The sequence below is a fragment of the Lemur catta genome, chromosome 15 (assembly GCF_020740605.2).
Source record: "Lemur catta isolate mLemCat1 chromosome 15, mLemCat1.pri, whole genome shotgun sequence".
Classification (NCBI taxonomy): Eukaryota; Metazoa; Chordata; class Mammalia; order Primates; family Lemuridae; genus Lemur; species Lemur catta.
In genome coordinates this window covers 24,512,015-24,527,022 of record NC_059142.1, presented here as the reverse complement: position 1 = coordinate 24,527,022, position 15,008 = coordinate 24,512,015, and the positions used below count along the sequence as shown (strand labels likewise).

The 15,008-nt window shown below is 37.7% G+C and overlaps 1 protein-coding gene across 8 annotated transcripts in view; it reads right to left on the bottom strand.

The window, feature by feature from the left end:
* The window catches only part of SYNRG (synergin gamma), an 89,591-nt gene that overhangs the window by 18,591 nt on the left and 55,992 nt on the right, over nucleotides 1-15,008 (bottom strand). For 7 of the 8 annotated variants that reach the window (XM_045525530.1, XM_045525531.1, XM_045525537.1 and 4 more), the window contains 5 exons: nucleotides 5,756-6,349; nucleotides 4,475-4,638; nucleotides 3,602-3,655; nucleotides 2,998-3,094; nucleotides 978-1,126 (listed from right to left, as the gene is read on the bottom strand). In XM_045525530.1, coding sequence (XP_045381486.1) covers nucleotides 978-1,126; nucleotides 2,998-3,094; nucleotides 3,602-3,655; nucleotides 4,475-4,638; nucleotides 5,756-6,349 — 1,058 coding nt within the window. The remainder of the gene's footprint in view (nucleotides 1-977; nucleotides 1,127-2,997; nucleotides 3,095-3,601; nucleotides 3,656-4,474; nucleotides 4,639-5,755; nucleotides 6,350-15,008) is intronic. The other variant, XM_045525535.1, reaches the window with a different exon arrangement.

Below are 15,008 nucleotides of genomic sequence, written 5' to 3'. Positions count from 1 at the left end.
GACTATTATGAAATAAACGATATCATCAGAGACAAACTGAATAGGTACGAATATATAAAAATAAAATAGTTTTGCCCAATGAAATGTAAAAAAGGAACAATAACAGAGGAGGAAAAAAACTGATAAAAGTTTACAAGCCTATATGTATGTATATAAATCTATTACAAATATGAAATATGTAAGGTCAACAACCACATTACAGTGAATAACTGGTCAAATGGTCAAAGAGTCAGATCAGTTTATACACAAAGGAAGTAGAAACGGTAAATTATCATTTAGAACATTGCAAAGCCCCCCATGAAATTAAAGAAATGTAAAAACCACCTTAGGGAATCATTGCATACTTGTTAAACAGAAAAGTCATTTGCTTATTCAGAGTAGAACTATTCATTAATAGGAAAAAATGAAAATAATCTAAGAACTAGAAAGGTTAAAAAAAAGGCTAAATGAAGTACAGGATAGCAACGTGAGACACCATACTGCTTTTTTTGTTTATTTGTTTTTTTAGGATGGGTGTCTTGCTCTGTTGACCCTGGCTAGAGTGCAGTGGCATCATCATAGCTCACTGTAGCCTTGAACTCCTGGGCTCAAGTGATCCTCCAGCCACAGCCTCCCAAGTAGCTGGGACTACAGGCGTGTGCCACCATGCCTGGCTTCATATAGTATTTCCCTTCCCCCAACCACAGACAACCAAGGAACATACAGCTTTTTGAAAGGACATACACAGAGGCATAAATAACTAGAAGTGCAAATGGACTCAAACCAGTGCTTTGCAAAACTTCCACGTATGTATGTGAATTAAGCACGATGTATGGTGCTGGTTTCCTATACTCTCATTTCCTATACTCTCCTTCAACATAATGTGATCCAGGAGGCACCTATAGCCTCCATAAGTGCCATCACAGGAATATACACCCTGCTTTACAACTCAGGTTTCTGGAAAGGAAAGCAACTGATGAATTGAATCATGGGCTTACTGTGAGTGTGGCGAGTGACATGAAGCCAATTAGGTTATTCCATACTTTATCGATGTCCTTCAGCAACTGCTGGAGTTTCTCACTGCACACTGCAGTGGCTTTTATCCCCAGCTCCACACGCTTGGTTACCCTGTACACTTCAACAACACCTGATGGGGAGAGAGAGCAGAGTTAGGCACTGGAAGCCCAGAGAAAGAGATGAGCAAGAGAGGGCAGCCATTACTGCTTGCTGATATTAGTTGGAATTAAGATGGTAAGACAGAGGTGGACAGAGGTGAACTTACTATTCTTTGGGACCAATCCACCCCTCAACACTGCAGTACAGCTTACTGGCCAGAGCACAGACTCTAGAGCTATACTGTACGGGGCTCAAATCCCAGCTTTGCCTCTTACTAGCTATGTAACCTTAGATAAGTCATGTAACCTCTCTGGGCCTCAGTTTCCTCAAGTGTAAAGTTGGAATAAAAATAGTACCTCCTCAAAGGATAGTTGAGAGGATTAAATGGGTAAATATTATAAAAGGCTTAGAACAGTGCCTGGAGAATAGTAGGTATTACATAAGTTCTTAGCTTTTTTTTTTTTTAAGGTTTATTTATGAGTCCATCTGTTTCAATCTGGGAAATCCCATTACATTGGCTGAAAATGGGAATAGTAAAAGTTTAAAAGAATCTAAATGTTAATATCATCACAAAGTAATTAAGAAATATCTTACCCCTCTGAAGCCCAGTAATTTACAAACTCTTGGACTATAAAGATATCTTTTATACACTTAACAGGATGCAGAATGGTTCTTTTCCTGTGGTCTCTGAATTGTGGCTGAACTCCTCAAGCAAGGATGAGAGATGCCAAGTACCTCCACATTTTCAGACACTACCCCAACCCTTGTCATGTGTCAGTCACCAAACATACTACCCCAACCCCTCTAAGTGAATACTGGAGGGATTCCAGGGGATCTTCACGGTAGTACATCATTAGCCTGTGTACACCACTATGGCTTTTCTTCCTTCTTTCCCAAGGGAAGGGCAGGAATTAGTGCCCATCCTAAGCTGAGTGAGGGGGCTTCTAAAAGAATCTTCTGTATTAGCTATTAGGAAACCTACTAGAAGGAAAGATTTCCTGGTGGACATCTGCTTAGGCAGCAGAATCGTGCCTGTTTGAACAGGAAAAGAGGATCTAGACTCTAGGTCCCCGAGTGAGGTGGCAGGAGTAAAGCAGATGCTACATCCTCGCACTCTCCACTCATCCAGCAAGTATTTCTGAGGACCTAGACAGTAGGCACTGTGTGTCAGGCACTAAATTAGGTGTTGGGGACACCAGTGAACAAAAAAGACCAAAATCCCTGCCTTCTTGGAGGTTCATTCTAGTGGAGGAAGACAGTAAAAACAAGAACAATATGCAAAAATATAAGCTATTAAAGGTGATCGGACTAAAGAGAAAATCAAACACAGATGGGGATAGGAAATGACAGGGGCGGGGAGAGGGCATACTGTTTTGAGAAAGGGATTCTAGGGAAGACCTCACTTCGAAGTTGACATTTGAGTAAAGAACTGAAAAAGACTGGGGTCCAGAGCTTGGGGAGGGAGGAACACTACACTGGACAGACATTGCAGTTTCAAGTTGGACTGGGATGTTTAATAGCTGCAGTTGGCCAGGAAGTTAAGGAATCTGTGATATCATTAAGGGGTTAGAGAAGAATCCACAGAGTATGCCAAGGCATTGATTGGAGTCAAAATGATTTCATTTTAATGCATCACTAGTTCAGCTTTTTGATAAAACAGTAACAAAGATACAATTTTACATATATATATTTGTACGTATATATAAAAAGCAAGGACGAGAAACTTAGCCACAGAGACCGTAAGTCAAATAGTTGTTAGTGCCTGTGACCTAAGTGTCTTATCTACAACTCAGTGAAGTATGTGTAATTTGAGAAATCTAGCTTAAAATACTTAACAGAAGGGAAAACTGAAGATAATGCAAGTGCCATGATTTTGAATAAGTAAAATATAAAAGAACATACCCAATAAATATTCCATGCCTTGAGCTGACTGAATTACTTCTGTGCAAACAGAACTACTACTGATTCCATTTAAGGTATCATTTGCCTTCTTAATGACCTACAAGAAATGAAATCACATCACCTTATATAACTGAGAAAAGTCACTGCAAATCAATGTACTATTAGTAGAAAACCGAAGCAAAAAGCCAGGAGGTGTGAAAGAGCATGACTGACTGATGTGTGTGTATGACTGTGCTAAAACAAATCTAAGAACTTAATTTTAACCTTGAAGAAACAATCCTTTATTTCTTTGGAAGAGAAAAGATAGAGGTTCTTTAGTTTAAATATTATTTTGATTTAGGCAGAGTTAATGATATGACTTTGTCATTTCTTAAACATAGTGACAGATGAGGAGACAACTGACAAATGAGCCAGTGTGTGCCGTTATAAATGTGAAAGAAGATGTATGACTTAAGACGTGTGACTTTCCATGGGCTTTCGCTTGGCGCAAGGCCATTGTTAAGGCTCTCCTGAGGTTTGCCTCTGTCTACTCAAATGAACCAAGGAGGCAAAACAGCACAAGAGGGAACTTACATATGTGTGAACACAAGAGTGACATACTCACATCCAGGGCACTCCCCAGGCATCTCTGCCATTCATATGCATATCTCTCATTTTCCTGTGGATTTCAGAAAAAGAACTGGTTAAAAGCACAATCATGGAATCCGCTATTTATGACTTCTGTCAATTCAAAGAGCTTGGAAGACTTTCCTTTTTATTAAGATCACTCTAGTTCAAGCAGTTTATCTTTTTGAATCCACTAACAATTACTTTAAATTGCTAATAAATGTAACTTCTGAACACCTGACCTGTGAGTCTGAGGGAAATGTTTATAGCAGCTTCCCTCTTTAAATGTTGCCTTATTTGTTCCCGTCAGTAACAGTGTAAGGCCTTTCTTCAAAGGTATTCACCACATAGGTATCCAGTACAAAAACTGATATCCACCCATTGGCTCTCCTCTACAGTTATAATGCTGTGTGTGTACACATGTGCGCGTGTGTGTCTGACAAGAAGCAGGGAAAGGAGGAGAGTCAAGCATGTTGGCTCCAAGGGGAGGACAGAGTGGGACTAAGAGGCAGCAAAGAGAAATAGGTAGAAGATCCAGAATATTTTCCCTTGCTCCCCTATTTTGAAGTTTAACATTCAATAAGATGATAAAGTCTAAGTGCTCAAAAAGAATTCCACAAACGCTTTCCTCCTTATGAAGTCCCATGAGTAGTTTCAACTTTAGGGTCACTAACTACTTTCAGTAGATGCCGCATCTGGGAAATGATTTTGCCCGGGGCTGACATTACCATTCTCTTTACGTCTGGTGCCTTGTGGCTTTCTGACCCTCGTTTCCCCATGTGAAAGCTGAAAGCACTTTTTCTTGGGGACCTCAGTGCTCAGCTGGTCTTTTACCTGCCCCCCACTCCCCGTAGAAGACTACCTCACTTACCTCTACCTCTCCCGTGAGATCCTTGTACTTGTCACGGATGACAGGCAGAGCAGGCTTCTCACTCAAAGTGTTCGAACGGTCTCTGAAAGGCTGCTCCAAAGCTGGAGAAGGAGAAGAACGGCTTATTTCTTTATCACCAAGGCTCAAACTCCTCTTGTGTGATCCTAGGAGAAGTGGACAGTACAGTTAAAGGTTTGGATTACTCAGCTTAGTTCAAGCAGAGCCTCTTCCTTGCTAACATGACCCTCTTCTTCAGATGTTTATGTCATGAGGCATCTAGAAACACAATCCTCATGCATTCTGTCTGTGAAGCCACACGTTGAATCCTTTTAATCATTCTCTCTTACTTAGCTTCCCTGCCTTTAGTTTTCTGTTACTCTTCTCTGATCTACTGATCTATCACAATTCTTCCGTAATTTTAAGTGCAGAATCAGTGGATTCTGGAGCACAAAAGTGCCTTTCTAAATACCAGTGCATCAGAATTGTGTTACTTTTCTAGACATTTCTTATGCATTTGCAACTGAGCTCCTACATATTCTCAACCTAACTGAAATCAATGATCCCTTCTGTAAAGATGGGATTAAAGCAGAAGAGGTGGCCTCAAATGCCTTCAGAGATCAGGCAAGTAAAGTAAATGACAGAAGGAGGTCAGTTGGAGACAGCAAGTGGTGGGGATCGTGCCCCATCTGCAGGAAGTGCTGCTACCCAGCTCCAGCTTGTTGTCAAGTTCAAGAATGCAGGCCTAGTATGGCCAGATATTATGACTTTCTTCAAGAGAAGCTAGAAATCCAGATTGTGAAATCTCATGATTTTTAAATATTGGCAATTACTTCATACTTTTAAAAAACTGTGGGTCAATCAAAGCAGATCTGCAGGCTGGATACAGATCCACAGCTACCACATCGAAGCCTTTGGATTAAAAGACATTCTGTGTAACCAGGGAACAAAAGCAGCACTAATGTGCCTACAAGTAGTTCAAATCCATTTCTCTGGCTCTTTTAACACAGCACACCTCTAACCAAACAAGCTAATGAACAATAACTGCATGCTGTGCTTGTTCTGGGCTCAAAAAGCAGTTATCTGAGGCCTACTGATTTGACTTCAGTTTAGCCTCAGGGAAGTCATTATTATAGCTATCTTGTAATTGATCCTGATCTCAAAGATTAGAAAATCTATTTCCTGCAACCAGGGACCAACATTTTATTTTTAAGAAAGAACAACTAAATTCTAAGCGGGGGGAAAAAAGCCACAATAGTAAAATCTACCTTGAAAGCTACTCACCTTGAACAGAAAGGTCAAAGGTCGCTAGCTCACTTTTGATCATTTCTTCACTGGATTTCATTTTGTTTTGTGAAGTGGCCACTAAAAAGTCAAATTTGCTGATTTTGGGCTTTTCACTTTGAAACTCTCCAAAGTCATCTGAACATTCTTTGGGGGTTTCGTGAGAGGCACTGCTGGAAGCTGGGCTTGGACACAAGGCCTCTTGGCTCCGTTCAGCTGTAGGCAGGTCCTGTCTTGTCAAATCTTTATAGTCCCTGGTTTCATATTCCTTTTGCTCACAGGTCTGTGCAATCATGTCCTTAAAACTGGCAAAAGATGGGAAGGCAGTCTCTGGAAGAGCATCTTCACTTGCAAAGGTCGTTACTTTGGAGAGAGACATCATGGTGATGTTTTCAGAGCTGCCAAATGAGGTCTCTCTCTTTTGAAGAACTGAGGCAGCTGAGGGGGATCCACTTCCTGCTGAGAGGACAAATGGAGAGAGTTTTCTGCCCTGAGATGCATCATCCCTGTCTGACCAGTCATAGCTTGTGTGTGTGCTCACTGCAAAATTGCTACTGTAGCTTCCAAAAGCAGCATATTTTAAGTCCTCTATATCTGAAAGGGAAATAAGACCCCACAATTAGAGGCAAGCGATTTAGGCAAAATGCCCTAAACTCTGCAGAAGCAAAATGCCTGGCATATTGGGTTAGTTTTCTACTATGTTGGAATCAACTATTAATAAATTTAGAGCTTGTACTAAAATTAAAAGAGTTGGGCTGTAACATCTGATCTCAAAAAACGCACATTAGCCTTGAGTTGGTATTTATATTTAGTTACCAAGAACCATTTTCTTTGGATATAAAAATTACTAAAAAAGGAGGTTCATCTACCAATGTATATACTGTACAATATAAGATTGGGGTCATTTCATAAACTGTTATTTTATAAACTTTAAAATCTACTGATATTTTCTGCTTATAACATGTCTCTTTTTGCCTTGATTTCATTGGAAAATGTTCCTTTAAAACCTGGTCATGTGAATGAAAATGACATGACAAATTAATTACAAATTGACAGTTTCTCAAAACTAAAGTGAAAATAATGTCACCATTTAATCAATTATTAGGAATTTCTGCCTTAGGCAAGGCCAAATATCAGATTTTAATCAAGCAATTACTTACCTGGTTATTATTTTGGTCAATTTGGACGTCATATTGCTGGGATGGAGTATGAGGGAAGAAAAAAAAATCAATCTAATCTACTTTAGCATTTAAAAAATAGAATCAAAGATCTGGGTCCTGTTGGGATCCTGTTTCTCCTTCAACTATGTATCCACTCCCCCATTTAAAAAAAAAAAGGAAAGAAGAAAAAGAAAATGCTGGGGCAGAAAACTCATTTTTCAAAGCATTCTTAATATATGTTTAAATAATTTAAGAGGTAGAATAAAACATCAGAAAGAATGTAGGTTTTTTTATTTAGATAGGCCTGAATTCAACTCTGCCATCTACTATCTGTGTGACGCTAGGCAAATGATTTAACATTTCTGAACCTCGGTTTACTTATCTGTAAAACGAGGAGAAGACCATGTACTTGGAAGGGCTGTGTTATGATGCTCAACTGTGATAACGTGTGTAAGAGGCTGGCTCAGTGCCTGGTGAGCAAGACATAATAGCTAGTGTTTGTTCAGCATAGCTGCCATCAGCTTCAACTTGACATTTAGTTGCTGCTTTAGGGCCTACCATGGAATTTTTCTAAGTAAAAATGAAAAGTCAGCTCAGCATTTTAGTGATGTTACTAGGGGAAGACTTTCTTGCTCATTTGCAGAAAGCAAAACCAGCTGAGGCTAAGTTAGGCTGGTGTGGACAAGACCTTTGCAGCAGTGCTGTCCATTCAGTCTCGCTGATAAACATTTAGTTTCATTTTGGTCACTGTATGTTAGCAAGAAGACTAAATGCAAGACTCTCTGACAACCATATACATGACTCATAAGGAGATTGCTCAAAAGTTTTGTGGCCCAGATTTTCAGAACTAAGTCAATAGGTGGACCAACTCTGGGTCATTTTTTAATTTCTTTCACAGCACTACTGCATAGTTTATGAGGGGAAGGGCTCTTGACATTTCCATAGCTCTTGTAACAGTATACCTCAAATCTGAGTCCTGCTAGGAAAGGGTACTAAATTATTAATAAAAATGGAAAACGCTAGATACACAAAAAGCAAACCAGAGAAAAGCAAATAGCTTTTACAGAATGATGGTATATTTTAAAATTCTGTAGTGCAAATGGTACCCTTCAAATGTGGTTTATTAAACAAAAGGAAAACAAAGATTCGGGTGAAAAATGTATAGCTTAGAATGAATAAAACAAGCCTTTAGACCAAATACTTTCTTAGTCTCTTGCTGTAGTGTTTTTCTCCCCATTATGGAAAAGGATCAGAAGGTGCCCAGACTCAAATGAGGTGAAATTCAATCAGAGGGCAGATGCTGTTAAACACAAGACTAGTCTCTTCAAGGGCTACATTCAGAAGAATATTTCACGATACAGATATTTTTATTAGACCCTACCAGAAAGCTCTTCTGGGAAACCATAATATATCAGGAACTGCTCCTAGAATCTCATCTATTAAAAGGGTAGCAATTTTCCTGGAGACCAAAGATAAATTTAATAGAAAGATAGCTCCAGTTCAAACACTGCAACCAAGTTGCTATGGTAATCAAAAGACCCTTTTGTGCAATTATGCAGCAAGAAAAAAACCTTTTAAAAAAAACTAGAATGACCAATATAATCAGGTAAAAGGCATTACAAGTAATAAGGGATTATCTTAACTGAAGACCTTTTAAGCATTTTAAAACTATACAGGTCTTAAATAAATCTTATTTTTATTAAGAATGATATATATGCATATAACAGTTTGCTTTTGGAACAACTCACAGAAATGACCAAATAAAGACTAAAAAACCAAAGACTTAAAATGAAATATTTTATACTTTAAAAAAATAATGAAGAGTTCACTAAAAACCTTCAGAAGTTGAGTTTTAAATTACTTTTGCTTATTTATTGGCTACTATAATGTGAAAAAGTAATTTACTAAAGTGTAATTCATTTGAACACGTAAGTACTAAAACTGACAGTACATGAGGAATGTGAGACAGAACACTGTATCCCTAAACCTTACCATTTATAAATAATATAGAGGAGTCTCTCCTGGCATAGTGAATATTTGTGAACCATTTTCTAAGAAAAATGTGGTATATTGGTTCATTTAAGGTAAAATAAGAAAACTCCTCATGATCTATGTTAACAGTTCTACATTTTCTAAACAATCCAATTACATGTATTATTGTATAGCGGTCTCAAAATATTAAAGATTATGTAAGACCTACAACATAAGTGATAGAAGCCTTGTCTGGAAGAATGACGTGGAATAACCCACATTTTATATTGTAATCACTGAAGTTACTATAGATGAGTTTTCAATTTGATAGCTGAATTCTGAAAATTGCAAGTTTCTAGAAAAAGGAGGAAAAGTGGAGAATGAATGCAATAAAATGAACAGAGAATCACTACTGTATTTCCAATTCTCTGGATAACTCCTAGACTGTGCTAGGTTGAGCTGCAACTGCACACAGATAATACACCAAATTGTGTGCTTTAATACATGTATTTGTTTGCAACCAGGAATGTCCTATTACGAAGGCCAAAGGAATAAACTATACAATCTGTTTTCCATCATATATCTCAAATAAAGACATGGATTTCTTGCTTATGCTGGCAAGTAACCCTATCAGTCTCTTCTATAAACTCTATTCAAATTGCTTTTGAATGGATGTTGTTCAAGGTATTTCTAGGAACAAAGAATGTGAGCTGTCACTGCAGAACACAGAAGGCCATACTCAGTCCCATGGACATTTTCTAAAGCTGTAAGCATATGCCCAGGTTTTTAAGAGATACTGGCTGTTGAAGGAGTTTAGAGAAAGAAGAGAGGAGATATACATGCAAATTCCACTATTCTCAAGTGTTTTCTATAGCCAAAATGTTCATTTGACTAAGGAAGAAATATGTTTTAATTTCCAAAACTGATTTAATCCAGACTTCACTTACTAAAGCAAATCATGAAATATTTGTACATTTCAGTTTCTCTCCACCCCTGGCCCTATTCTACCTTAGGCCCTATTCTATCTTGGATCTATGAGATCAGTCATATTCATATCCTATATAAACTATAAAACCTGGTCTTTGTCCTATAAATCTCAAACACCCTGATAGGTGTTGTTGAAGAAAACAGGAACGAAAGTGATCACAGTATAAGTGTGACAGGCTATAAAGTGCTGCTGTATAATTGCAGTGTATTCTCATCTGCATGAAAACCTCCCATTCTTCATTTGTACTGACTTGCATACCTCTATGGTTTAAATTATATCTGCACTATCTTAAGCACCTTCAGGTTTTTGTTTCAGTGTTTTAAGTTCAAAAAAGAAAACTGGCAAACCTGTGGATATTTTAAGTCAGAGGAGTTAGAAGATCAAGGAATGAAATCAGGATACACTGTGGGATGGCCTGTGATCATAAATAAAAATTGCATCAAAAAGACAACTAAGTAAGCACAGAAGAGGGCAACTGCAATTGGGCCCTTTGGCCATGCAAGCGAAGGGCAGCGCCCAGCAGACTGTCCCAGGTACACGACCCTCTCATGCTCTCAAAGTTACAGGGCCAACAGTTTCTGAAACAACTTATCAAAAGTACTCCAATGCTGGAAAATCAAAGAGCCAGAAACAGCTCTTTAAAAATAATTTGATTCTTTGAGTTATTTCAGGATTTAGCACAGCTTCTTTGATGTTGCCAGTGTTCCCTTCATGTTCATGTGCTACTTCTAAAAATCAGCGGGGACTTTAACATGCATGAACAATAGAGTGACTGTAGAACATAAATACATTTGTATAATTTCTCAGGCACTAATATATGATGTCAAGCACTCACCATATCTTATTGGTGTTGGAGTAAACAGAACAGTATTTTGTTTGTTTGAACCTGTAACACAGACTTCTTCATGTCTTTATTGCAAAAGACATTTATATCATTATATTATTAAAACTACCTCCCTAAAAAATGTTACTTTGGGAACATTAATTGCTCAATTTGTGAATATATGCTATACACACAGTTATATATTCAGTCATCTTCTGTAGCCTGATCAGATAAATGCAGTAAAGAGTTAAAATAAGAGTCCCAGAAGGACCAATCTAGCATTAGGAAATTCTACCGACAAAGGAATTCCTCAGCCAGAACCATCTTGGTCTTACACATAACACAGGAAAATCCTAAACAAAGGGCAGCTGGATGAAAGCTACACTAGAAGAAGGGTACACAAAGATCTCTTTCTTCCCAAATTTGTTAGCAGCAGATCACATCATAATTAAAATATAATGCATTTATACAAGGTTTTTAAAACCAACTTTTAAAATTCAACTTTCTAAAGCTTTATGCTCTGAAAGACACTATATTTTGAATAGCAAGCCTGGCTTTTCTTAGAATTAATCTAAAACCGAACAAGCAACTTTTTTCTTTCCCAAATGGCATATTTCAGAAACAATATCTCTCAGGAATCCTACTCAAAATCCTCATGTTCAGGGATTTAATTTCCTTAAAAGAACAAAGAACTAAAAAGCTTTAAAACATAAGAATAAAAATGTTAAACCATGGAAATAGCCCCTTTTTTCCCCTCAGGGTTTTTATTGGTCTTGGGCTTCTGACCTGAAAAACAATATTTCCAAGGATTTTTGCTATTACTACACTCTACAATGGAGAAAATATCTTCCAAGTTTGGCCCACTTTTGTTGCTAATTTACATTGGCCCTTCTAGAAATTGTTTTTTTCAAAATGAAAATGGTTCAAAGTCTACTTTGTTTGACACATCCTCTAAAGCTGTTTTAAGAACTTGCTTTATGTGGTATGAGGAAAAAAAAGACTGTGGTTTGCTTCATACTACATTCTGAAGTTAGAAAGATAACATGCTCTGCAATTAGAGGATGGAGTACCCAATTTCAAATTCAAATCAAGTTCAGTCCTAGAGACTTCCTGGTATCAACACTGAACACCTTCTATTGCACAGCTTATAAATTTAAATTCAGTTTACATTTACTGTGCTCAGAAGCCCATCTCAGTATCATTTGATGATTTATTTTAAATTAAGTTTATAAATATCTATTGATCTAGTATCTGTGCCCCTCTTTCCCCAACACTCAACTCTCAGGTTTTCTTCCTCACCTTCCCCTTCTCTTCATAATGTAACTACAAGTAGAGACAGGCCCTCTACAATAAAATATACTCAGTCTCTTCATTAGAAGGAACTGGAATAAATTTTCTCTCTCCCTGTTATGTAAAATAGTGTACAGTTTACACTTTTAAGTTTAAAGTTGTATTTCAAATCCAATGTCACGTTAAAAATTTACATCAATGAAATTATAAGGAGCAAAGGCTAAAATGTACCAATACTATCTTAGAAGACAGGTGTTTGAGGAAACAAAACAAACAAAAGGGAAAAGCCCTCTAGTCTCAGGGGATACTATAGCTCTTTTTTTTTTTTTTTGAGACAGGGTCTCAGTCTGCTCTCCGGGCTAGAGGGCTATAGTGCAGTGGCCTCATCATAGCTCGCAGCAACCTCAAACTCCCTGGGCTCAGGCAATTCTCCAGCCTCAGCCACCCGAGTAGCCGAGACTACAGGCCTAGGCAACTATGCCTGACTAATTTTCTAATTTTTGTAGAGAACGGGTCTCGCTCTTGGTCAGGCTGGTTTTGAACTCCTGAGCTCAAGCAATCCTCCCGAGTCAGCCTCCCAGAGTACTAGGATTAGAGGCATGAGCCATCGTGCCAGGCCGATACTATAGCTTTAAACTTGATACCAGCCAGGTATTTCTTTGGTCTAACCCTGAAAAAGTACAAATTACACACATCCCCACACTTTCAAAATATGCCAAAGAATTATTTATTAACACAGGACTTACAGATCACAAAAGAGAGTGGTACAGAAGAGCTGGAAAAGAAGTCATCAGAATAAGCATGCAGATCAGTATTTGCAGAGGAATATACTAAAGCAAGTTTGAAGGCACATCCACACAGAAAATGTCTAAATTGAAAAAAAAGACATCAGAAAAGCAGCCCCCCAAAAAAGGCGCTAATTAAAATACAAAGATTTGCAATGTCAAAGAAAAGCTACTTTACAGGTAGGTAGGTAGCTAGCTACAGAAGTCTTGTGAACCCTTTGAGAATGTCACAAATGAGGGTAAGCTCTTGCTGCCAACAAAACCAGATGATCATAATGACTGCACCCACAGTTGCTTCAGTGCCAAAGAGATTAAATTTAGGGGGGTAAAAAGCAACCTAGTTAAAAGTATATGCAGCAAGAGCTCAAAGGGTTAAATGTAATAATATGCAGAAAAATCAGGCAATGTTATTAGTATTATCTACCTTCCATACAAAGAATTATAGTAGGAGTTAAAAGAGACAGTATCCCCTTCAGAGTTAAGTTAGGGTTTCTAAACAGGATCAAGGTCCACAGATAGCAATCTACTAGGTTTTATTCTCTTTTCATCAGCTCAGTTCTTATTTCTCCAAGAAGAAATACCTTTAACCCTCAAACTAAGAGATACTGTGGTAAGTATGAGGATAAAATAAAACCACATCACACTGAAGAAGTCCCTGCCATTTACCCTCTAAAATTTTGCTCACCAGCTCTACACCTCACTGGGCAGACATCAACCCCTTTTAACAACCGCTCTAAAGGGATACTGCTCCTTTCCAACAGGAGGTTTACAGATCAATGGGAGGAAACAATCTGCTTTTAAGAGTATCCTCAAACTGAATAGAGTTGGCTTGAACATTACAGGTTCCAAGCTGGGAATGTTCCAAACATACATAAAAGAACATGAGCACAGAAGATTATTTTAACAGGTCAATAAGAACAAGCTTAGTCAAAAAACCAACCTCCCCTCCCGAAAGAAAATGGAAAAAATTTAAAAAAGACACCCCAAACCCAGATTAGACTCATCTCATAAAGACATCTAGCTTGGCACTGTGAAAGAATATAGATTCACTTTCAGAAAAATAGCTTCTAATTAATAATGTCAGAGTCCAAAAGGCTAGTATACATGTTATGAGATTTTTAAATAAAAATCAAAATTGTTGTTCAGAAAACAGCACTTTGCAACCCACTGCTGTGGCTCAGGCAGCTCATACAAAAAAAAGAAAAGCAAAATCACTTTCTCAAACAAGAAGCAGCAAAAAAATAAGAAAATTTCTGAGGAAAAGTAAAAAAAAAACAAAGTAGACAGCCAAGGGCACAAGGAGCTCTTTAGACTGTCCACTGCACTTGGAAAATACCTTAGCAAGCAGCAACCTGAAACATGTAATGTCTCTGCTAACTTGCGCCTGATCCAGCACCCTGTTTAAGAATACCTCCAATATTTCGATCACTAAAGGATGGATGCAATTTTATTTCCTGACTTACCAATTTGATATATATGCAAAAGCTATAGTACTTTACAATTTCTGCCTGAATCTGTAAACTTGGAAGTGTCTTATGTGTCCCTTTCTAGTTACCAAACAAAAAACCAAACCCTTCATATGCATAATACATTTTCTAGAATAATACAGTAATACTGAGATACTTCTCATTATTAAAGGCCACAAAATAGGTTTATCTTTCTATATACATAGCAAAAAATAAAACAAAACAAAAACTAAGACACTTGGGAATCTAGTTTTTATGATAGGAAGTGGGACAAGAGAATAAACTGCTACATGTAAATTTGCACAGAATTTAAAGAGGGCTCCCTAATAAGATGTTTTCACACATTTTACCAGAAAGTTAGTAGTTACCCTATTCTAGCATCTACAGATTTGTCACAACTTAATATTTCCAGTAATAAAATTAACACTGAAAACAGTACCTGGATTCCACTAACAACACATGCCCTCTTCCTTGCAGACCCTGACATACAGAACATCCATATATAAGCTCTTTCCCTCTTCTCTTCTTTTTTTAATTTTGTGCCTGTTCCTGAAATGTATCCCTCTTCTTCTCTTGAAGGGATGTGGCAAGCTGCACTTCAACTGGTTAGAAATTTTTACTTTCTTGACCTAACAAGAGTCAATTTTTGTAAACTAAACAGAATACTATATTGGCAGCTGCTAAATATGCCCAAGAGAGGGAAAACGGAGAGGGAAACACTGATTTCACTCACAGAAATGGAGAAACATTGCTGACACTGCAAAAGTCTT